This window comes from Dreissena polymorpha, chromosome 2 (genome assembly GCF_020536995.1).
Source record: "Dreissena polymorpha isolate Duluth1 chromosome 2, UMN_Dpol_1.0, whole genome shotgun sequence".
Lineage (NCBI taxonomy): Eukaryota > Metazoa > Mollusca > Bivalvia > Myida > Dreissenidae > Dreissena > Dreissena polymorpha.
Window position 1 is genome coordinate 11,617,501 of NC_068356.1, and position 26,878 is coordinate 11,644,378.

At 34.7% G+C, this 26,878-nt stretch overlaps 2 protein-coding genes across 4 annotated transcripts in view; one reads left to right on the forward strand and one right to left on the reverse strand.

Moving 5' to 3' along the window:
* The window catches only part of LOC127865832 (prominin-1-A-like), a 127,378-nt gene extending 110,903 nt beyond the window's left edge, over positions 1-16,475 (reverse strand). Inside the window, exon 1 of the mRNA XM_052405860.1 lies at positions 16,105-16,475. Coding sequence (XP_052261820.1) covers positions 16,105-16,342 — 238 coding nt within the window. The 5' untranslated portion in view covers positions 16,343-16,475. The remainder of the gene's footprint in view (positions 1-16,104) is intronic.
* Positions 16,476-18,052: 1,577 nt separating this feature from the next.
* The window catches only part of LOC127865836 (dual specificity mitogen-activated protein kinase kinase 4-like), a 47,080-nt gene continuing 38,254 nt past the window's right edge, over positions 18,053-26,878 (forward strand). For 2 of the 3 annotated variants that reach the window (XM_052405868.1, XM_052405869.1), the window contains exon 1: positions 18,053-18,316. In XM_052405868.1, the coding sequence (XP_052261828.1) occupies positions 18,280-18,316 (37 nt within the window). In that variant the 5' untranslated portion in view covers positions 18,053-18,279. The remainder of the gene's footprint in view (positions 18,317-26,878) is intronic. The other variant, XM_052405870.1, reaches the window with a different exon arrangement.

A 26,878-nucleotide genomic window follows, 5' to 3' on the forward strand; every position in this document is an offset into this window, starting at 1 on the left:
GTTAACTGATATGGCTGGAAAATGAGCGCCATTTAAAAATTTAACAAAAGTAATGAAGGGTATAAAATGGCGAAAAATAACTGTCTCTGCATGGACGTCGCCATCTTGACTATCACGTGATTCGCCCCTCTGACTGTTGTGATTGTCAAAGACTTGTTTATCTGACAGGTTTTATTTGTTGTTGTACCTGGAACAAGATCACAGCAAAATGGGTGCCACGCTCGGCTATGGGTGCAGTTTTGAATAAATGAAAGCTTGTCAGATTTTTTTTTTTTTTTAAAGGTTACAGTGACCTTGACCTTTGACCTATTGACCCAAAAATGGGTGTGGCATGTAGAACTCATCAAGGTGCATCTACATATGAAGTTTCAAAGTTGTACGTGGAAGAACTTTGATTTGAGAGCCAATGTTCAAAACCTTAACAAAATGTTAAGGTTTTAGAACGACGAGGACAGGGGACGACACGATGAGCTGGCTATGACAATACCTCGGGGTTTTCTCCAAAAACGCCGAGCTAAAAATGAGCTGAGGTAGTTAAAATGTTTTGTTTAGATTTTTTTTTATTTAATCATTTATAAATTCAAATATCCCCCCCTCCAAAAAAAAAAGCTGAAAGTAAGTTGTCTATTTAACAGTTTTCTTTCTACTTTAAACTTTATTGTTAATTCAACGAACAATTAAAATATTTTTTGCAAGAGCAGGATTCTTAATTTACATGTAGTATTCAGTGATCTCAAATGGTAAAATAATGCAACTTATTACAAGATAGATAAAATATAACAAAAAAAATATGAATTCTCCTTTATTTCTGTTAATTTCTACTTATATGCCAGTCAAGAGAGAAGTGACTTATCCCTAAAATTTGACCCTAGGCCGACCCCTGCTATAAAGCAATATATATCACGGTATTAGGATACAACGGTATATCATTAAAAACCCTATATAAATAAATGTACCTGTATACATATACATGAAATACTAATACAATTATGACAATACTAAACAATGGTATTGTGCGATATCTATCTTGCGACATCTATAACATGACAATATAATTGCAGCTAATGCTATGTAATACGACTCAGGGCAGAAGTTGAATAGTAACAGTACACTCAACCATTCAATGAAATTTGACTATGGGAACATGCCACATCAGCTGTCAGAATAACTACAGATTGCTTTTCAGTATTTAATTGATGTAATACTGTAATGCTTGACATATCCGGTTTTGTTGAAAAACAACACATATTAACAAGATATGTGTTTGTCAGAAACACTATGTCCCCTTTTGCACAGCTTTGAAGCTATATATTTGACCTTTGACCTCTCATGAGAACTATGGTTCCCAAATAAAATCTTGGGTTCTCATGAAAACCTAGGTTAGGCCAACATTTTTTATTAAAATGATTTTCGGATTTTTTTTCTAAAAGTGTCGGGTAGGAGGACGGAAAAAAAATAAAATGGGTGACCGAATAATTATGCACTCACTTTAAAAATGTTATGGTATGAAGTTCCTTTTACAGGTTTTTTTTTCCACTTTTTGGGAAGATAGCCCATGGCTTTGGAATTGGGAATTTTATCGGCATTTTCATGAAATTGGGAAAATAAATTCATTAGCCTTTTTTTCCACACGAAAAGTCCACTGATTAGGGAAATACTAAATTTGATTTAACTCTTTATAATCATTCAAATTAAAAGAAAAAATCATATAATACTTTGTTAGATGTAATTGAATTAAAATTGAGAAAAAATACACATAAGACTTCTTTCTAAAAAAAAAAAAAAAAAAAAAAAATTTTTTTTTTTTTTTTTTTTTTGCAATTGGGAATTTTTTGCCACATTTTGGGAAAAAAGTATACTTTTTGGGATTGGGAACATAGCCGAATTTCGGCTATAAAATCGGGCCAAAAAAAACCCTGTTTTACTAAGCAACCACAGTGATTTTTTTCCAACATGTTGATGTGCAAAATGATCATAATCAGACTGTAGGTCTTGATGTGCAGTTTTTAAATTAGTTTGAATTTAAAAAATATCTTAACTATATATATATGGCTCAAATGGCGAACGACAGCGCGAGCCCTGCTAAAATAATGCATGTACTGAGTTTTTAGTATATTTTTATTTAACCCATTTCATTCTGCCCCCCACCTTCCAGATAAGATATCCCCAAGATCTGAGACCTGATCAATAACTGATAAGCCAGGCCAGACATTTGAGGGTCATGTATGATAAAGATCAGTAGCACATTTATTATGGGCTTAAAGCCTATATATGTATACATTTTTAGAAAGAAGAGAAAATTCTGAATCCAGCAGTATATTTTTTATTTAATTATGTCCAGAATTAATCAAAATATTAAGCTGTAAAATCGGCAAATAAAACTAAAATCATAAAGAAACAATAGTTGAAACATTTTCAACTAAATAAATCAATATGATGCAAAGTTCAAAATGTGCATATATCATGTAATAATTATTCTAAATTTTATACACTTTATAACAGTGAAAAAATCATTAAAATATTCCAACAAATACCAAAGTTATGATTATTATACTGTACAATGGGAAACGCGCACAAATTGCCAAAATAATTCTGTGTCATTGACAGTGAAAAATACCAACACAGTATGCTACTGAATTATGAATTTTATATTTATTATTGATGTAACCTTTAGCAAACCATACATTTTATGAAAGGTATTGAATTGATCTAAAAATCTAATGCTTAATAATAATGATATTACTATAAAATAAGGAAATAAAATTAATAAAAATATACAAACTCTGTTTATTTTCAAGAAAAAAAATCAAGACAACAAATAACTATACGGTCTTAACATTTAAATATAATAAATATCATGACAAAATACAATGAAATTACTGCAACTGGTTCAGGTTACATAAGAAATATTCCAATATTTACTAAAATTGTTTTCTTGTATATTTTCAGGTACACTTCAACACCGTTATTTCGAAAAAACTTCGGATAAACGATAATTCGAAATAAACATTTGACAGACGACTTCTTTGATTCTGTAATAATAAAACGTTGTGGAATTCGCATGGATCGGTTACACGCTACTATTAATAATTGTTTACTTTTTTTGTCAGATTGCAATAGATTTCTACTTGTAACAAACGAAGGAATAAACGATTCTTGTTCTTCTTTTTATGTTTTCTCTTAGTACAGAACATATAAAATATAATGAATATGCACTAATTATCAGAACATATAAAATATAACGAATATCACAAATTGTCATACATGATGTAAATACAGATGAATACATTTTCGGAAATGGATTAACATTTTTTGTAAATAAGACGCGATGTCTCTCTGAACAGCACTAAACTGGACGCGTGTATTTCATACATATTTCTCCTATTTGTCAAGGACATGGAAGAACTCACTTCCGCCCGTGTTTTGCTCGCAGAAGGTAGAGTTAATATAAGATGAATTTCCTTGGACAACAATTACTCAGACCTAACGTGACACGTTTATTTGTTACTAAGAATGCAAACTACATAAATAGTAATTATCGGCTTTTGACGACATAATAAAATTTACACGATACGCGCAGACGACAAAGGTGTAATTATCAGCTTTTGACGCACCATGCCCAGACGACAAAGGTGTGAAATTATGCTCAGCGTTTTACAGCTTTGACTTCGGATTAAAGATTGATGATTAGGTGCGAATTATAGTGTTCGGACCGACAGAATCACTTCGAATTAACAATTTTTTCGGTTTAACGACTTTCAGATTAACAATGAAATTTTACATTAAACAAAGAAGAACCAAAATCGGGACCGGAAAAATACTTCCAAATAACGGTGACTTCGGATTATAGGTGTTCGAAATAACGGTGTTGAAGTGTATGTACCAAAATGACGGTCCACATATGTCCAGACTTACTATACAAAGAAACTTACATTGAAATAAAAAATGAAAACAATGTTCATTCCACACAACTATCATACACAACATTTTCACTGAAAATACCATTTTAAAAACAGTGTGCATTCCACACAACAATCATTCACAACATTTTTCACTGAAAATACAATCATCTTATTTACATTATAACTGATATTTACAGTATTACTGATCTTCTTATTGGTCAACTGTTTGTTTTATAAGTTTGTCACTCACAATTTATTAGCCCTGTTTATGTGTGCCGGAAAGCACTGGTGGTGTACCGGCACATTGCATTCAACGCAACCAAACTTTGAAGTACCAACACGTTCGCCACGGTTTGCCTTCGCGCGACATTCAACACACACCTTCTCTTTTTCAAACAACCGCTCCATCGTGTGAACACGAGCCAGATGGCTGTGTCCAGGATTGGCGCATCCTTCCCAGCACAGTAATCGCCAATCAGGCCATCCGCAAGGTCTTCAACGAAGTCCTGGATGTTTGGCCATTCACGCCCGACTGTCTCTGGATTTGAGTCTTTTGCAATGATGTACGCATTCAACGCACTGCCCATCATGAAGTGGAAGAACAGACGCCGCCACCACTTCCTTGACCGATGGTTGATATGATATCCAATCATCTGGTCAGACAAGTCGACTCCCTTCATGAACTTCTGGTAATCTTCAAGCATTTTGGGAACTTCCACAGATCGTTGTGTTGGGTTACCAGATCGTCGGTTGACAGTTCCCATGTCATTAGGACTGTGGAAGTTTGACAGGACCATGACACACTTTGTGTCCTGCCAAATGCAACAAGAAAGTTCATCTTTCTGGGCCACCAGGAACTCGTGTTTGTCCAGCAAAACATTCCTTGGCAACAGTGCAGTTAGTAAGCCTTTCCTGTTGTTGCGCACTGTGCCACAGGCGTACACACCGCGCATGTGCAGATCCGTGAGAAAGGCCGGACTCATGTAGTAATTGTCCATAAAAAATCTAATGTTTGTATGGTTCAGATGGCCAATCAGGTCTGTCACCACTCTGTGTGATAGGCCCTTCTCCTGATTTTCTTCCTTTCCAGTGTAGACTTGGAACTGGTGGATGTAGCCAGTTTCGCTCTCCGCCAATGTCCACACTTTTATGCCCCACTTAGTTGGTTTCAATGGCATGTACTGAAGAAAGCCCAGACGCCCCTTGAACTTCAACATACTTTCATCCACAGTAACATGTTTGTACATGGCCTTGAATTTGTCCTTGAGATAGTTAAAAAACCACCTTATCTTTTTAAGTTTGTCTGATCTGAAAGGAGTTGGGGCATCGTTGTTTGTCAGGTGAAGGTAGCGCCAGATCAGATTGAATTTGTCCTGAGGCATGATGGTGTTGAAGGCAGTACGAAACATACGCTTCTTTACCCTTCAGTAGTCATTTCTTGACGGAAGACGAAGAACTCCCATACAAAAACAGAGTCCAATGAAAGCCTTCATGGCTGGAATGTCTACTGGAACCCAACGAGGAGCAAATGGTGGTGGTGGGTTTAGTGTCTGCTCTTGTTCAGCATAGCGGTTGGTCTCTGTAACCATATGCTGCCACAAGTCCTGACCCCAGATCAGTTCAAAATAATGATGTGGCAGGGCATCTTCAGGGTGAACAAACGTTGAACCACCTATTTCACTGTACGTTCTCTCGTTTCGGTCGTCAAAGTTGGAAGTATTCCATTCGACGTCGAAGCCTTCAAACTCGTCATCATGTTCACCATCCGATTCGAAAAAGCCACGAAACCATTCATTGTCAGTTCTTTGCTGACATTCGAAGCCATCTTCACCATTTTCTTCATTCAAATTACTCGTATTTGTGTCGAGATCCTTATTTAAATCGACCTCAATGTCGCTTCCATCGCTATCCATGTCGGTAGAATCCGCCATGACGAAAATGAAAAAAAAACTGTCAAAATCGCTTTAGAAATACTCTGCAAAATTAACTTCCTTGTTATTCAAAAATTGCGCTTTGTTTTGATTTATCTGCGCATGCTCAAAGGAAGTTGTTTCTGGGTAATTTCCACATGTTTTGATGACGTTTTACGACGTTTTTCCGACGTATACACAGGGTTTCTCTACTGTCAGTAACACATACCGGTCTATTCGTATCCCGAATGAAATGGGTATGTACGAATCGATTCGAATGCCGAATGAAATGGGTTAAAGCACGCTTTCCATGCTTGGAATCTGACATTGCAGATGACAGCAAAATTACGTGCTCTTTCTTATAACACGGGTTTTACATGGCATACATGTAGAGTGAATGGTTATTGTCACGCGGCTGTAGAAAAACGGTGTAAATGAGTGCTATAAATGTACACGTTAAAATATACATGCACTGGAATTAAATTGGTACAGCATCAAATTGTTGATAGGTATTATTTTTCACAACTTACTCGGCATAAATATTTAATTGCTCATCATTCGCAATTAACTTTTCATAAGTAAGAACTGTTTATAGTAAAAAGGTGTGATGATGATGCCCCAAACCGTCTTTAATGTACTATTTCCATTTTTTATATACGGTAAATGAAAAAACTTTGGACTCTCACTTCATTTCTGATGTCAATAAAAAAAAATGTTTGCCAGATTTAACTAAGCCCCCATAACCATTCTCGTAACCTATTGGACGGTGAACATACATGTACCAGTATGTGCCTAGAAATTACCTGAGAATTTCCCATGATGCATCTTTGACTACATAATGTGACTTGATTATTCAAATTGCATGTCATGGTATCTGCTATCAGTGGATTATCTCTTACCCCATGTGGTGTATATGGAATTACCCATGAAAGTATGTACCGAGTACTCTTTAAAAAAAGAGGGAATACTGATACACTTGTGGAGAAACATAGATTTTTTTGACAATCTCCATTGTGGTTAAAATTTTCAAGTTTAATTGCCAGCTTAAAGATTCAATTGCCGATGGCGATTTTGGCGATCCAAAATGCTAACAAAGGTTCATGGTGATTTGGCTAAAAATGTGAGATGCAGAGGCTTCACAAGCGTTTTCTTAAACCTGACCTGATGACATAGCTTTTGATCACCAATGACCCAGTTAAGACCCCAGCTGAGATTTTATTGGGACATTTAATAGTAGCCTCAATGTGTTTACAAGATCAATGTTGACAATGCCTAATTTTTTTTAAATAAAAACAACGTCATTACCATAGAAATCACAACTGAAAACTAGTATTGACAATCACAATTAAGAATGATATTGGTATACAAATCAAAATTAACAGAGACATACATAAACTTAGAAACAGGCAAACCATAATATATATCTCCTGATCTGCTGATGGTCAGTATGCGTGTATCTGATGAACAAGCAGTGTTTCAGGGCATTTGGCAAACATCTAACACCGTTTGACCAGTCAGATGGCTAATAATCTTATATATAATACATAGTAGCTGTATTTGCAACTTGCTAATACTAGTCATTTACTACTTACTTGCTTACTTAATGATCACATGCTTAGAGGCTAAATTTAAGTATAGAACAATGGAATAATCAATTCCTTTATTTATTCAAGCTGGTGTAAGTATGTTCAACTTTTATCAGTTATTATAAAGTTTTGATGCAAGTACAAATTTAACACTTAAAATTCTGACTTGCATCTTGCATTAATGCAAATAACATCAAAACTAGGCCACCTACTCTATGCAAGTTCACCTTACCTGTGGGTAAGTCTTGTCCAATTCTATAATTGTCATTCTTTAACATAGTATTTGTATGCATTACTTGCAGACAAATTTTCAATATCTACCATTGGGGAAAAATCACCAAAACTGCCAAAACACACCTTTAAATAGTACATACACACCCAGAAATGATTGAGTGTGAAACTGTTGTATAGCAAAATTATAAATGTTTCAGCTTTCAATACATCAGAAGTTCATTAACTTGCATTTTCTTGATCTTTATTGTTTTTTATTGTCAGCTAATAGTGTTTTTTTTCATTCAAAATTGGGTCCGGTAAACGGACCCATTCCCAATGGAAAAGAGTATATATTTTACCCGAATGGGAGCTGAAAAATTTCCAACAGGGCTCACGCTGGGCTCAACTTTTAAGGAGAAGTGACTTCTCCCTGGACACTGATTTAGGGAAAAGTGAAGAGACTCTAGGGAGAATTGGATAGACTCGGACACAAGGGTTTGCATGTAGGGCATTACAACACACATATATGTGTATCACATTATTGAAGTATACCACTGTAGTACACATAATTATATTTCTTTAGTGTATCTTAATTTTTCCAGCAGTTCTAATTAACCAAGTAATAATAGACACGACAGATAAATAACTAAACTTTTACTAGCTCTATATTCAATCTATTTTGATGTAAATATCATATTATACAGACTAAAGTATTTCAAAGATAATATGTTTATAAAGCAGTTGCTAACATAAGCTTAATAAAACAGACCAGATAAATATTCATGTTTGAAATATGACATTTAACATATGCTTTCTTAATAATTATTTATTTTTTATAGTCTTTCCAATTGCAATTTCATGTGAATACAATTCAAAATATGATAAACCACACCATCCGCATCACCCCATCTGTAATCTTCATTCTATTTCTTCTTTAAAGAACTTCTAAATTAAATTATAATTGATGAAAAAATAATGTATCCGAAAACAACAGTCCCAAAAATTGTACGTGTTACGCACATGAAACAAATTGTGCATATTGTTTGACAGTAAAAAATGAAAATCGAAAACCTAGCAAATACCAGGGCTCGGCCGTGAGGGCGACCTGGGCGACATCTTCGCCTGGGACATAATAATGTCGCCCTTAAATTACATGAAGGAGAAGTTGACTTCGCCTTCTTTTTTACAACATCGACGTTTTTTTCTCTCAACTTTTTCATCTAAAAATTCTCTATTTTCACATGTCATAAAGTCACCGATGACGCTTGTTATGTTATCAGTTTATTATCACAGCAAAAGATCGACTGCTGTGAAATCTTATCCAGGCAACTAGCATACATGGGCATTCACTCCAAACAATAACGGTTTAGATCAAAAGATCATAGCGAGTGTCATTTCGCCGACAGTTTGGATAGTTCTCTGTTCTGCAAGCCCAATTAGTACACGCCTTGTAGGCGGAGTTAAGAGGTACATTAACATCGATAGTTGCCAATGAGAACGCGCGCATTGTATATACATATGCAGTAGTTTACCTGAGCGATAAAATGACGTCGATATAGAAATGTATTTACGCTCAAAAAAGTTTACACGCGCAACACATTCCCAACAGTAAATATGAATACGATTTATTCTAGTATGTTCTACTGTTAACTTGTTTCGTGTTTCAAAACTCATAAACACTAATTATCCAGTCGATGTGCAATTCATTTTGTCAGACATTAATTCATAACCATATAAACGAAAACTAACAACCCACCCGTGCAAACTGTAGTGCTAATTTCCATAATTTTATCTACCGTATCCATACGTAAACGACTTTATTTTATATACCGCAACCTCTTTGCGCGTGCTGTAAGTTGTCTAATGATTACGTGATAATTGATTGACCATTCGATAATTACAGGTTTTTGGCAGACGGCACGGTTAAAGAAAGTCGGAAAACTTATTAAAGAAAAACAAAATTGATCAAAGGTCTATTAATTACGTAGATCCACTACTGTAAAAGTCCAGCGAGTTTTGTCAGTTTGTTAATCCACCGATAATAACGAGTAACACCCATCTTATATAAACTGGAATCACAGTTCATTTTTATACTAACAAGTCCTAATACTACACAATAGACATTGAGAAAACACATTTCCTCGATTAGACATAAATTATCCGAGTAGAATAAAATTGCTACGTCATGACTCATGACCTTCGACATTGCAAATGGCAGATGTATTGTAACATTTAACCCGCGTTCAATTCAAAGCTGGCGATTCAAATTACAAGTAATGGTGATTTAATAATGGAGAAAGCATTAACTGGATTTAACAAACATGTACGTGTAATAAGGTTTGTTAAACCAGATAACAACAAGGAAAATTTGGATTATTAAATGAAACAGGTAAGGCATTCTCAAGTGTACATATTTCGGATATGTATACATTCGGATAAACAGTAATAGATATACTATATGTCCCATGCATTAAGATTGTGTTTTGTTGACTCGTTTTTACCACAATTTGGTGATTTCATGACGCGAAGAATTTCCGATGGCATTGGTACCGGACTTGTTCCCAATTGGGTGAAAAAAATCACTTACTAATTATCATGTACATTATGATGTAAATAGGGTTTGGATTGTCATTGCATTATTATAGTACTGTTTATTTTTATGATGCACATGGAAATCACAAGTTTTATTTGTATGAATTGATTTATGTGACTTAATATGTAAGGATTTATTGAATTTGAAAATAGTATTTGTTTGTCATTTATGATGATACTTAGGCTTGGTTTAATGAGGGGTATAAAACAAGCGAAAATTTTATTAAACGCCGAACGGAAATCACTTTTCCTTCTAGTGGCCTCACTTCTCCCTAATTTCAGCTCAGGGAGAAGTCACTTCTCCCTCAAGTTTGAACCTAGGCTGAGCCCTGAAATACGTAATTAATATACGATTTAATTGACATATTGCTTTACAATAGCATAGTTTTTTGTTTAAAAAAAACACTTAATTATCATCTTTTAATTTCAAACGATAATCGGCAGAAATGTGAAACATCATCGACATAGATCTAATTATTTAATTATCATCCTTTTGTTAATTCAGATTGATAGTCGGAAGAAATGTAAAGTGATCAACTTAGAAATAATTTTTTTATTGTTAGGCTCCTTTTTATTTGTTTATCTTTAAATACGACGTTTGCCATCAGCCGCTATAGTGTTGGCAGACAACAATATTAACTGTGTATTTCCAAGTATAAAGTGTCTGCGCATGAATGACCCAATATTATGTGTGAGCATACTCAATGTTGATTGGCCAGTTACCATGTGACTTGAATGCTGACTTGACCAATATCGATTGCTGATTAGATAAGTTCGGAGGTTGGGAGAATCGGGGCGGGGTTTAACTCAAATAACCTGTCGCTCAATTGAAACAGGCTCCGGGCGGCGACAGTGTGTATTGGAAAATTGAATCAGACCTTGACATCAAGAAAACCAGATGTAAACAAATTCCGATAAGAGGGAGACTGGAAGTCGCTTTTTATCTACAATTTCTTAAATTTTAGGCAATTTGGCGTAAGAAAGCGACTTAGTCCCTCACGTCGCCCCCTAGTGCAAGCCCTGCCAAATGGAAGGTTTATAAAAAAAAAATTTTTTTTTTTTTAGATCTCAATATATTGTTCATCCCCCATCCATATAAGATCAACATTAGTAAATGTAACACTGGACACACTTGTATCCTCAATTTCAAAGCATTTGATAGTAAAACAACAACAACATTAATTTCCCAATTTTAGTCAAAACCCCGCAAATTTTCCCAATGCAAAGGGACCCGGCCCCATTCCCAAAATGGTGAAAAAAAACCACTGGCTAAGGCCACAACAAATTGATCATTTGTTCGACAGAATTTTGCTCCCACTTAAAATATTTTATTAAATTTTAGATATAATTAAAGGCACGCAGTATAAGAAAACATATTGTAAAACATACTTAAACTTTTCATTAAAAAATTCAGCTTGTTAAATTGCCGTTTTGTACTATTATAAATAGTATAATTATTAACAGTTTTACTGTTTAACTAAAAAAACTATTTCACACATTATGTGGGCTTGACCAAAATGAATACAATAAAACAAACAACTCTGCTGTAATCAAAAAACAAATTCCTTTTTTTTAGCTGTGGCAAGTCTAAAATATATTATATCTGATAAATATTGTGTGGCCTAAATTAGTTTACTAAACTGTTTGCACAGAAAAAAGCCTCATTGGAATTTTAAAATATCACAAATGATTTCTTTGCTGTTTGTCACAAGAAAACATTAATGAGCAAAGTGGATGTACCAAGCAGTCTTTCATTTACAATCATACATGGCAAAGTTGCAGAATAAATACCAATGAAGTATTTTGCAAAGCTTTTTTCGGCGTAAGCTGCATAAGCCAGCTTTTCACCTTAGCCTGACCTTTGTAAGTGTCCAATAAAATTTCCCGCGGCTAGGTACGAATGAATACACTTCATTTATTCCATTGGCTGATTTGAGTATACCACCAGAACATTGGAAACATATCCGCGTCTTTGTAACACTGTTTTACTGTATGAAACAATTTTATCTCGAATGAAAAGGCTTAATAGATAGAACAGTTTTACACTCAATTCTCGACATCAATACAGTTTGTGCGTACACCTTTTATTTTCAGAGCATTACCAGCGCAAGAGCGTTTATACTTAAAAGGCTATGTTCTCATATTTAGTACTTACTTCCTTATTCCTGTCAACATGTTAACATGTAAAAGTATAAAGAGCAATGGAAGCGAGGCCTCACTTTAAAGCATTGCATTTCAACCCGCGAGGTATATCGGGTCAATTCGCGGGCATTCAGAGTTTATATACAGGTCATCACCTGAGTTGGCGGCCAGTAAAATAATCGTTATATAATAAAGACGCTATCCGTGAACTAGGTGACCTGGAATTTTCTTTAGACCAGAAATATGTTAAATGAAGATATTCAGCAATATAATTATGGTATGTAAATAATAGATTCTTAATGTGTTTTCAACAATACAATGATAAATATTATTGTTGATAAATTTAACAATAATTATTCGTCCATATTGCCTAATGTACTAAAGTGATATTATGAGCATGTAACAGTTTATAGGTGTCTATCGCAACCGTTGATTATTTTTGATGTTTCTACTTCATATACACTTATATTAATTAATGCAGCATCATCATACTAAAACAATATACCAGAAAGAGAAAAATAATGCATTTTTATATCAACCGTACTTTCGTTTGACAACTGATCATGCGTTTACGAGTTGTTCATACGACACAAAGACACGAAATTGTTTTACGGATCATTTCAGCTTACAGGACTGGGTGGGTCACGTAAGAATATCGAATATAAAATATATTTTTATAAACAACTGGTAGCAAGGTGAGTTGCAGATAATTAATCAGTAACCACATTTTAACTAACTATTTTGACCTGTTAATTCTTTTCAGCTCAATTCAACAGTGCAAAATGCCCATAATATCACTTTAAGCATTAGCACGATGATAATTGATACTGTTAATAATCGAATCAAATAGCAATGCCCGACAAACCACTAAAACAGGTTTGTTCGAAGAACGCGCCTATAAATACGGATACTTCTCGTGTGGCCGGTTGACTCATATGTTTAAATTTCACTTCCATTCTTCTTTTGGTTTTCTGTTTTGTATCTATAGGTTTATGACCAGCAATATGTTATAATGTAAAATAAGCCGCGAAAACTCCCCGTAACATCCCGTACTGCGTGTGATGCAGCTAAGAACTGCACAGAAAAAGACATTCGCTATACTTGATCTCATTCATTTTAACTATTTACGCCGTATATCTTTTTTAAAGATATTTCTTGTTAGCTTTATGAAAAAATCAACAAAGTATGCAGGACTTTTACATTTTAGAATCAGTTATCCCACTTCTCAGTTCTGTTTTTCGTTTTCTTTCATGCGAGTTCCACTCACTGTTCCAGCTAGTAAAACATGCTCCGGCCAGTAAGAAATATTATCGAACAGCAAAAATGGTAGAATTTAAAGCCCAACAGACTTGTCAGGGCTCGCGCTGTCGTTCGCCATTTGAGCCATTTGCAAAAATATTGAGAAATTGGCTCAAGAAAATTCTGATTTGCGAAAATACTAAAATCTTGCAAATTTTCATTGAAATTATCCGCCATTTAAATCCAGACTGGTGTTCTATAGTTTTCTCTTTGTTTCATTAAAAGTGTTCGCAAATTGAACAATAAACGAAAACCGGTCTGCACCAGAACATGAGACATCTCTTGGCCTTATTGTTATTGAAGCGCACGTGGTAGCTGGCCAATCAACATTGAGTTCGCTCACATGTAATATTGGGTAGATACTTGGAATACACAGTTGATATTGTCGTCTGCCAACAATTTATCAGCCGATGGCAAACGTCGTATTTAAAGATAAACAAATGACAAGAGCAACAATTAATAATTTCCCAGCTAATCACTTAAGACCTGTCTACCTGCCATCGATCTGAATTAAAGGATGATCATTAAATAATTAGTTCTATGTTGATGATGTAACACCATTCTGACGATTATCGACGTTATCGTTTGAAATAAAAGGTGATAATTAAGTTGTTTTACCCACAAGCTATGCTATTGTAAAGAAAAATGTCAAATGTCAAATGGTATATTTATTACGTGTTTGCTAGGCTAATGATTTTCATTTTCTGCAATCAAACGATATGGAAATTAGATTTCAAGTGCAGAACGCGTACAATTTTTTGGACTGTCGTTTTCGGATACATTATTTTTTCGCTGATTTAAATTTACTTTCGGAGTTCTTTTTAGAAGAAATAGAATGCCGAATACACACGCGGTAATACAGATGATGTGGTTTATATTATTTCGAATTGTATTCACTTGAAATTGCAATTGGAAAGACTATAATAAAGAACAATTTGTAAGTCTCTGGGTGGTGTGGGGGGCTTTGCCCTTTATTCCTGTTGGGTTCCTGGTTCTTTGACCTCCAGACTAATTTTCAGGATTTCAAATTTGGGACAACTTACTCCACTGTTAAGTGTACATGTACAAATTAATTTATGTTTGTACTTTGAAAAGTACCATAATAATTCTTTCTTTATTGAAAACTGCATGTTATATGTGATATGCCCTTGTTGTCATTAAAAGAAATATGAACAAGTTGATATTATACATTATTATTTCAAAACCACTTTTTGCGCGCCGAAAAATGAAATCTGGTTGGCTCAAAGAAATTTTGGGCCAGCGCTAGCCCTGCTTGTAATTTTAAAATGTAAATTATGAGGACTGTGTAACATGTATTTTCTTACAGGTAAATGGGGCAACTTATGGCTGAGAATAATCCTGTGTCAAATTCTCCACATCAAATTGATTTTAATCAGTCAATGTCTGGCACAAAGTAAATCATTTAAAGTGGGAGATGTTACTTGCCTTCATGAAATTAATGTGCGAAATTAATATTCCCTGGGCGAACAAATCACCCACTTCACCCACTCCCGAGACCCCCGAGACCAAGAAGTAAAATAATCAAGCAATATAGAACCTAGAAGATTATAATAAGCAGTTTGTAGTAAGAACATTATTGGTTTCAATGTTTAGAAAAAGCTTTTTAAAAAACGCTATGTTACTAATTACTACATTTTGACAGAAAGATATTAGAATTGAAGGTGTTTCTGCAATTTTATGATAAAAATTAGTTAAATTGTAACCTTTTTTTATTAGTTTCACAATATCGCTTATAACCTCCAATTACCTTGAGTTGAGCGGTTAAGGAAACAACTAAAATAATTTCTGAATTAATTCAAACAATGCCGCAATAAACAATATACCTTTAAAGATTTATTTCATTCCCGTTCAACCAATGTCAAAATTGTTTATTTACAGCGTGTATAACCACGCAAAGCCGATAGTTCCATACACACACCCGCAAATGACATACGCTGCGCACGTTGTTTACCTCGAGTCGAGAGGTCACATCGGAAAAGCGAGAGTACTCGATTGCAATAGGCAGGAGATCAACAAAACTTCGAAAATTCGATTCACTGAACAAATTTAGAGAAACTGAAAGATCAATTTAACTTTTTTCATATCTTCTGTTTCCCATTTAACAAGTTTCTGTTTCATCGGTCGATCTTCTTTGAGCAATATTGACACGAAAAAGTGCTCAAGAGTTGAAAAAGGGGCCCATTGAAAAAGAAATAGTGAAATGTTTGTGTTCACATATGTAAATTATGGTACTTTGACAATTTGGCAGGTTTCTTTTTGATACAGTATATTCATCTGAGAAAAGAAAACGGACATTCTTGAATAGTATTACTGGGAATGAAAATAAAAACCTACAGACCAACAACAACCTGTTTATATGATATGACTAACAAACACAATCATAGGTGTCACCAAATCAAATGCCACTACAACTAATATTGATCACGATTTTATACTTACTGAAAGGTGTGTTCCCGTCGTAAAAGTTACTTGGCATCACCGACTGTAGAAAATTATGGCACAACTTAAAGAAGGGATCCATGCCCTTTTGTAGGGAGGATTTTTCTTGAAAGGTTTGTGAACCCGACCCGGTTCCACTCTGTCCTGCGGGATCCGTTACATTTGGTACATTTTGAGACACACATATTTGAATCGCGACCAGCACACACAACAAGGTAAAGTAATGTTTAAAATTCATGTTCGAAGTTTATTGAACAGTCATTCATCAAAATAAAACAGAAGACACACTATTTATCACTAAAGCGACTTCCCGAAACACTGTTGTTGTGACTTCCTTTTCGAACACACCTGCGTGACCTTGTGACCTGACTTCCGTCATTCACCGGTATTAATCGGAAGGCATTCGTGAGTTACCGTTGGGTTTAGTAGACCAAGCAATATAACAATTAGATTATTGTTTCAACTTGAAAGGTTATCTTTGCTAAACAAAAACGCAAATTTAAATGAAAGATGGGTTTGCTTATAGTATTTATAAAAGTTAACTATTCTCATGTAAACATGAATCTTCAAATTAATGACCTAGACATATAACGGATGAACACGGCACTTTGCATTGAAATATAAATAACCAGGATTTGTTTTATACCTAATGATAAAATATGACATTTCTGCAGTGAAATAACAGCAGTGAAAATAAACAAGTTGTTAATTTCACCTGTGAAAAGAACAAATTTTCGGAACTACTTTTTCTATTTTTAGATTATCCAAAGACCTATAGATAACATCTATAGGTCTTTGGATTATCATATCAAGATTTATTTCATTAAGATGTATTTTTATGATCACGGGTGAATAAAAATCGATATTCCATCGAATGCAACAAATTTACTTTTTATTTTATGCTGTTTTTTAACCGTTTCTTTACATTGTTAAAGAGTTCAACTGAACAATTTCGCTGGATTTATGACGTCATTTTGTGTATTGAAATGTATTGAGGCACGCCACGGGAGAAAGGGTACCTTTTCAGGAGAAGGGAAACAGATGTTAATTATTTTCTTGAAAAGGGGCATACAAGAAACAGAAACTTTGTCCAAATATCCTCTATTTGTTTTAATTTAAAAAAAATACATATCTTGACCTTTTAAACACCGTACGTTGCTGTTTTATTTGAATCAGTATTCTGCAATTTTAAAAGGCTCTTTTCCTGTTTTAAATACCGTTAAATTGTGTGCACGTACAAACGTATCTGTTCATGAGTTCTGTGCCCGCCTGACAACATTAGTAAAGCTGGCCAAATAAAACAAAGGGCCTACCTGACTGCTTATTTGAACAACACTTCAATAATCGTTTCATATGAAAGTTTTTTTTAACTAAGTTTTGTAATAAAGCAGAGACGTAGATATTTACGTCTCTGAATACGACAAGTATTTCGGAGTTAAATTAGACTATGTACTCAACAATGATAGTAAATTTGTTTATTTTAGTGTTTAACCGGTTTCTAGTATGGTCGGAAAATGAGACGTACGTAGATAACACTACGTCTATGGGTCTATTCATACAAGAACTATGTCATTTTATAATTAAGTTATATTTAATACGTAAAGGCCAATGCCAAGTACCGAGTATATGTAAGCCACAGGTTATTATATATTTATATATATATATATATATATATATATATATATATATATATATATATATATATATATATATATATATATATATATATATATATATATATATATATGCATATATCTTATTATATTACTACGCATGTTGGGTCAAATTTTAAGAAATAAAACGATACACAATTCGTCACCTTCTCGCTGTGTTAAAGGCGTATTTTGCACGAAAACCACAAGTATATTTGAATGGTACTATACGGACGGAAATGCACGAACGAGCTGAAAATTGATAACCGGTGTTACTCGATTGGAGTGCCGAGATCTCGTGATATATAACATTTGTAATGACGTCACAGGGATTTTCCCGAACGGAATTCATTGATGAGTCATATAAATAAACGTTCATCTCGGAATACTCACAGCACGAACGGCTTTGACATTCAGCTAACAGAAACACCGAATTCTTGATTGTGTTTTGGATAAATTATTCGGGGGTAAATCAACACAGATGAGAGAATTGAAGTGTTTGAATTATCGTTAATTTTCCAAGATGGCGGATTCTAAAAAGCCGCCTGGTGTTGGCCAAGGTGGGTACTCCCGTCAATTACGGAAACCTTACTGTCGCACTATTTTTGGAGTCCATGAGTCATGTCATCTCAATAATCACACACAAAGCGATACTTGAACTTAGCACATACTTCAATTTTACGATTTGTACAGTTATTTGTTATTGTGTTTTTAATGATTCCCTTTTCATTTCTTAAGATTAAACTAAGTCAGGATGACATCAGCCTTGTTTTGAAGAAACCCTGTTAAAAGTTATGTTTGAAAAGGTAAAATACTGTTAGGTGTTATTTACTAAACATTTGGCCTTTAGGTTATTGTTTTAACCTGTATTGTATAAGGGATGGAAATCAGCAGGGGGTATGGCCCCTAATCTTAAAATACATGTAAGTTGTGTATGCCTAGAATATTGTAACTTCTTATATGTCCAATACATGATATCAGATCATAAGGGTAGTCTTATTTATAAGACGCGCAAAGAATTTAGAGATACTTTTTATATGGGCTAAATTTTTTGGAATATTACCAATATAAAAAGTAGCTTAACATTTGAGAGCGTCAACAAGTTGGACTAATCATAAGGGTTTCACAATAATAGCCATCAGGGCTTCAGGCCTTTTTCTGTCTATTTTGGGTAAAAAGTACCTAGCAAAATTTGCATTTTTCGAGTTGCGAAATCTTCCAAATTGCGAAGAATGTTCATTGACAAAAGCATTATTTGGGAAATTATTATTTTTATTTTTTCTTATTAAATCTAATGTTTTCATACATAGGTATTGCCCAAAAATGCTAACAAAGTATTTAACTGTTTTTTTTACCATGCAACAGTCATTGTCCACTGCTAACGTAAGTATGTGTATGATAAAAAAAACACACAAACTTTGTTATTCATGAAGTTCACATAAACAGGGGTTGTAATATTCCGGATTGATCCGGAAATCCGGATTTCAAGGCACCAGGGTCACTTTTGAGATCAATAAAAATTCGAGTTTTGTTGGGGGGGGGGGGGGGGGGTAAGGAGTGATTCTTGGTTTATTTCGGTTCTACAGAAGATAACTCCTGCGCTGATATCATAAAATTTATTAGTGTTGTGTTCTGAGAAAACTGGGCTTAATTCATGTGCCTAAAGTGTTGTACCAGATTAGCCTGTGTAGTCTCCTTACCGAAAATCAAGTTTAGGCGGAAAGTGTCTACCCTGATTAGCCTGTGCGGACTGCACAGGCTAATCTGGGACGACACTTTACGCACATGTATTATGCCCAGTTTTATCAGAACAAGACACATTAGTATTTATCCTGTGAATTCCAATCAACAATGCGTTTATAAACGTGGAGTAACAACGAAAAAATCCCAAGTTTTAAGGTAAATTTTGACCACGTAACCTATGTTTAGAAGCTTATAAACGTAATTACTTTTTTATATTTTTATTGTTTCTTTACATAAACGATTAATTTGATAAACTGTGACATTGGAACAAAGGAAAACAACCGTGAATCTTACTTTGCGTGAACAGGTGTGTGGGGGGTGGTAAATTTAGCCACTTATTTTTTTATTTCAATTTTTCCTGTATTGATTTTTTTTCAAAATATTTGGTTAATGTAGTATAATATTATGCTGAAAAATATAAGTAAATTCTTGGAAAAAAATCTTTCTTTTGCTATAATAAAATGCATTTAAAACTGCTTGGAAATGCAATCTAGTAGGGTCTGAAAATGATTTAAATCAATTTTTGTCCGGGGGACTTAGCCCCCCTTTATCCCCCTGACAAAGGCGCTGCCCCTTGACCCCGCTGGTGGCCTGCAGAGCCAGACCCCTGGCTTGTTTTCAGGATTGGCAATCTGGTCCTGTTATGACCCCTGCATAAAAAACATAGCTCAATATGTCATTTAGGATTTGTTATGAATATTCACAGTCAAAGGACCAGCATTCAACATATTTTTTATTCACAATGCAAGCTGCCAAATGACTGAAACCAAGGCAACCATATTTTGAAACACAAAAGTAAAGCTGAACATCATAATTGAAATGTTAATAAGCTACAAATGGTAGTGACTCTGAATCTGGCAGTGGCAAATGTTCATCTCTTGCTTGCTCAGAAACCCCTTCTTGGGAACACAAACTGGCATTCTGCCAGACTTGGACTACTGGGCATGTTAATGGGCAAGTCAGATTCTGGGTTATTTGCAATAATCCAACTCCCAGCTATTGACCCTCCGTGAAGAGCTGTATGTAATGTATGTATCCATATTAAAGCTCAGAGCATTCAATAAGAACTAGATTCTGGGTTAACCGTAGACTGACTGGAGGTAGTATTTTCCCACAAAACATTCAGTTTTTGTGTGCCTTTCAAGTCAATTTATCGTATTTTACCTCGATAGTACTTTCAATTATGCGACATTTTTTACACTGGGTCCGATTTCCGTAATTTTTTACCCAAATTTATTCTTTTGAACCACAGTAACGTTGAAAGTGAAACTAGTCCACATTTATTTACGTCAGACCATCGATATCGATTCTCAACCAATTTACAATAATTAATGCGTACACAGGCAGTGCCTTCCCCAGGAATTTGTTCAGGCGCCCCGGGAGTGGGTTCGGGAGGGGTGTCCCCTCCCTACGTTGATTTTTTTTTAATTTAACGTGTCAATTCACGTTCTGTGGTGCGTTATAACTCAAAGAAAAACAGCGTCAAAAGACGTCATTTGGTGCGCTGTGACTCTTCAAAAAAAATCCCCCAGTCATTTAAACATATAATTTTTTATATTGTTTAATTGTTTTAAAACTTTTCCGCACAGATAGTAAAATCCCGACTCGAACGATTCCCCAATACATCCGTTTCAACCGACTCTATTACTGTATACTTACTATTTTTCAAGTTTCTATTTATTACCCGATAATCCCGTTTATTCCGTTTTTATCAATCTCTTTTTGGTAAGTATTTAAGATAAAAGCTTTCAGTTGTTTCTTTAACACAAACCTTGCCATTTTTTAAGTGACTATTTATAGATTTGATGAAATATTGCCTCTGAATATGCGTCAATCCCCTGACCTGTTGTGTGCTTGTTAAAACGCTCAATACACGCCATTTGTATGCAATAGACGCGACGTTGTACATGCTGCATAATTTTCGCGCTCTTTTTAATTGAGAAAAAGATTCGACACAAAATAAATTTGCACTCCTAAATTGAAGCAAAAATATTTAACGGTGCGGTAACATTTACATTCGGAAGTGTGTTTCGGATTAAAAACGCGTTAACATCGACTTACGGTAATGGGTTTCGGATTACAAATTTAATTATTCCCATTTGACATTTCAACAAATATTAACCGTTGCGTTATAAATTCAACGATAATTTGTTTACACACTTTACGAGTCGAATAAATGTTTTGACGGAATTATGCATGAAAATCACGTTGTCCACGAGGATCACGGCCGGTTGCCGTCATCAGTCTTCTAACTATCGATTATCGGACGAAACATTTACAAGTGTGCGTAATTAATTCAACGAAAATTTGTTAAAAGCGCATTACGTGTCGAATAAATGTCAGAAAAACGAGGTTAATCAGTTCTATAAATGGACATGTTGAAATATACATGTACTGGAATTAAATAAATTGTTATCACATAATTGTAACCGCTATAATAATTAATTGTTTACCACTTGCAATTAATTTCTCGTATTAATTATGAGTCATAGGTAACACTTGTTTACAGTAAAAAGGTGTGATGATGATGCCCGAAACCGTCTTTAATGTTCTGTACTGTACTAATTACCGGTTTTATATTACTCAAATGGTACAACTACTTGCTAATCAAGCTGCGATAAACTCTTACTTCATGCCCGACGTCAATCAAAAATAATGGTCGATAGTTAACCCCGCCCTCATAAGCATTCGCGTAACCGATTGGACGATGAACTTCACAGTTTGACGACTGGAAAGTTACCAGATACATCCTTGTCAGCATTTAAATGACCGTGTAATGTGGCTAGAATAATCGATACGCGCGTCATGCTATTCTCTTATCAGTGGATTATCCATTACCCCATGTGGTGTTTATGGCGATTACTTGTGAAAGTAGGTACCGAGTGCTCTTTTAAAACAGGGAATATTGATACACTGATAGGGAAACCTTGATTTTTTTGGACAATCTCCACTTTCTTTTACTGAAGAATACACTAATCGGAAAATTTCCTGGGAAAATGGCCTGGGGAAGACCCTGACAGGGTTATCACTTTTTGTATACATACCTGATAATTCTGAATAATCCAGCACTTCAATATTTAAAAGCTAATTCTGACCGAAAATGACCGTAAATGTGCCTTAACAGATGCATAGACACAAGCGGCCGCCATTTTCTCTGAAGTGTCAAGATCGCAAAATTGCATTATGAAACACTCGACGCGATGACGTTCTACGCAGAATTCCCATTGGCACGCTCAAACACGGTGCTCGATTATTTAAAACACGGTACCTACCGGGATTAACGCATTTTTTGGCTTCGATTATTTCGGTCGGAAATTGGGAATTTTGTTTTGATAATTGGGAAAAAACATCCATATTTGGCGTTGGGAATGGGTCAGACTATCGGACCCGTGAGATAGGCAGAAAAAGGCCTGGGCTTACTCTGCTTTTCGCCCAAGCAGCGAAAAATGGCTTAAGAATAAGATTAACTAAATCGGCTACAGAAAGTTTTATTGGGCCTTAACTTTTTTTACATGAAAAGTTAAACCCATTACACATACGAACTGAACAGATTTTGGCCTTAGCAAGGGCAAGGTCCTGGGCATCACATTAGTTTCTGACACATCAATATTATCCCTATAAAGGCCTTTTTTTGAAGTTGCCACTGGTTAGCCAGTTTTTTCTATATGTTATTTAATATTTTTATTTAGTGAATTCTTATAGAAAATTGTCATTCCCTTCAATGTAACAAAAGCAATATTAAGTATATATGATTGATATTCAAAATAAATGATTAACTCTTTGGTATTTTATTTTTACTTTCATAGTATTAGTCATACATGCCAGACGTCCCGATCTTGGTGGGACAGTCCTGCTTTTGGGGTGTTTGTCCCGGTGTCCCGATGTGACACTATTTGTCCCGACATTCGTACATGTGAACAAAACGATATACGCTCTATAAGTTCACAATAAAATTCCCTATTCAAGCTACGCCTGGCTTTAACTACCATCGCTAATCCCTTTATTGCCCCCTATTAACAAACCATATCTACTAGTCGAGTGATCCAGTGTTGTTTTTGACACATTATCAGCGATATATCGGCAAATTATTGATTTTATCGGGCATTCACACCAGGGTATTTTTATGATAAGGGTCGTTAATTGCTAGTGATAGACTCATCATAGTGCAATAAGCAGATTGCTTTTTGTATTTCAAGGCACAAATCAAGTCCAAAGATACTATAATTTCGCGGTATTCAGTGTATTATATGTCAAACAAATCGAGCACTGACCGATACCAGAGACATAAATTTGCTTTTGTTTTTGACTGATTTTCAGAAAATAATTTGTACATATTGCATCAATCTAAATTTAGAGCTAATGGATGATTGGTTGAATAAAAACAGTGCTCGATGTGCGCACATAGCGTTGAACGTTGCCTTAGTCCCAAATGGATTCATCCACATAGTGCACATGTTTGTTTACTTCCGGAAAATGGAGAACGTCTGTGTTCATGCAATTCTAAACACATTTATCATCAAAATTTGCCAGAAATTATGAGGTTTTGTAAGTAATTTGCTGATTACTGACTTCAGTAAAGGTGGAACGATTGATCGTTTTAGGTGTCCTGCTTTTTGGTCAAATGTCCCGACATTTTTAATGGACTGTCCTGATTTGGACCCGATAATTTCTGGCATGTATGGTATTAGTATTGAATGCATGTTATTGTCGTCTGTGGAATTTAAATAGAGCATGCATGCAAAATAAAAACCCAATGCAGGACCTGCCAGTGTTAGTTATATTTTAAGCTGAGTGTTTATAAAATCAGATGCAGTCTAAACAGAAACTTTGAAAGAAACTATTTATTAGCTGCCACAAGGCCATCCTTAAAAAATTGTTTGTTTGGCATAACCCTACCCAGGTAAATTTGGGTGGGTCGGTAGGTAGGGATTTAATATTTTTTTAGTATTTTTTTTTCTGACATTGAGCTCCGACATATACCAAACTGAAAGGTAATTATCAAATAAAGCTCCAAGTCTTCTGCCTCATGAAAGGAAATTGGTAAAGATTTTTCTGCACCGTCCGTATCACCGCACGTGTATTCGTAAGTCTATTTTTTTTCTATAAAGAGCTTCTTTTCATTTACTTATATTTATACGACTTTTGCCATCGGCCGTTATATTGTAGGCAGACGACAATATCAACTGTGTATTCCATTATCTGTGTATGAATGACCCAATATTACCCAATAGCGAACTCAATGTTGATTGGCCCGCTACCATATGTGCTTCAAATTGTTCATGGAAACAAAGAGAAAAATAGTTTAAAAAAAACACACTCTGGATTAAAATGGCGGATGTTTTCAATGAAATTTAACGAGATTTAAGCATATTCGCAAATTATATTTTTTCTATAGCCAAATTCGCTATACTTTCGCAAATGGCGAACGACAGCGTGTAGTGAGCATTTATTCCAATAATAACACGTTCGCAATGCTCGCACTTTCGTTCGCCATTTGAGTCATTTGCAAAACAATTGAAAATTTGGCTCAAGAAAAATCTTAATTGCAAAAATGCGAAAATCCAGTAAAATTTTGTTGAAAACATCCGCCCTTTTTAATCCGGACTGGTTTTCTATATTTGTCTCTTTGTTTCAATGAAAGTGTTTGCAATTCGAACAGTTAACGAAACCCGGTCTGTACCCGATTAGACATTGCTTGACCTTATTGTTAATGAAGTGAACATGGTAGCTGTCCAATCAGCATTCAGCTCGCTTACACATGACATGACGTTGTCGAATGAAATGTGAGAACGGGTGGAGCTATCGGATAATATTGTGTCATTCATGCGCAGATGTTGTATAATTTGAATACACATTTAATATGTCCGTCTGCCTCAAAAATAGCGACCGGTCGGAAAGTCGTATAAAGAGATAAGCAAATGAAACAAAAACGTGACAATACCCATCAATAAATATTTCTAAGCTGAACACTTTTTATCTTTCTACCGAATATTTACCGATCTTAATTAAAGAGTGATAATTAATTAATTAGTTATATGGCGATAATATTACACATCTCTGCCGATTGCCGAATTGAATTGAACTGTGATAATTAATTTGTTTTTTTACTCCCAAACTATCCTTACGAAACCAGCGTATTTTAATTAAAGGGATAGGAGAAAAACAAGAGCAGCTTAATTGTATTTAAAGTCTAATTAATCGCATATGCATATGTCAAATAAATAGGTGACTCAAATAAATACCGGTACGCGTTTTGTTCATTGCTATTCTAGATATCCTTGAAAGAGCATTCAATTAAATGACGCAAATAACCGGAAAGGATAAAAAGCGGAAAGGACAAATTTAACGGAAAGAAGTTTCGGCGAGCAAAAAAAAATTTTTGGGGGAAAGTAAAAAAAAAATTTAGTCGGGCCGATTTTAGTGGGTCGGTCGGGTTATGCCAAACAAAAGAATTTTTAAGGATGGCCCAAATGTCAAGAACGTGTAGTATATTGATTTGTTATTATTACTTGGTTACTTCTTTAAAGAAGTCTTCAGATGTCATGTAACCATATTTTTCTGACATACTAACTTACTGTTTTGATATATTGCAATTATATTGATGTAAATAATATTACATGTAACTGTTGGCCTATGAATAATTTGAATTCATACACAAAATTATTAATACAACATTTTTGTGTGTTTTATTCCAACAGTTAAAAAACTTCCAGAAAATAGGCTATGTTTTAAGTACCCCATTTTGGGCCTCTCTTGCCTCCTATGCTGAATTCTTTTGGGGTATTATCAATATGCATAGGTTGTTTTGTGAAACTTGTCACTCTTAATTGGAAAATAATGGAAACTCGTCTCAAATTAAAAGGATATTTAATCTGGAAAATGCTCGCCAACCAGTAATTATATACTGTCAATAGTTGTTTATAGTGAACTATTAAACCTAAGTTGTACTCCACTAATACAGTAGTTCTTACTCAAATACTTTAATGACTTCTGTTCAAATGATAGGTTTAGAAACTACAGTTAATATTCACAATGGCATTCTTGTATGTGAAGACATTATAAATTAAACATATTCATTTTGAAATCTGTGCATTACCAGGGCCCTCAATCTATCAAATCTGCGGGAAAATTTCGGCCGCAGTCCCCCACCTGAAAAGAATACTTTTTTCCCCTTTTGTGGAGAAAAATTCCCCATGAAATAATTTTTTTTTTTTTTTTTTTTTAATAAGATGTGTCTTATGATTATTTTATCTCAATTCTATTTCAATTTAATCTTGTCAAACATACTAAATTATGAAAAAGAAATGAATATATTGCAAACATGTACAAATGTAATAATGAGAAAGTAAGTAAAAATCCCCCAAAAGCGAAACGCCGCG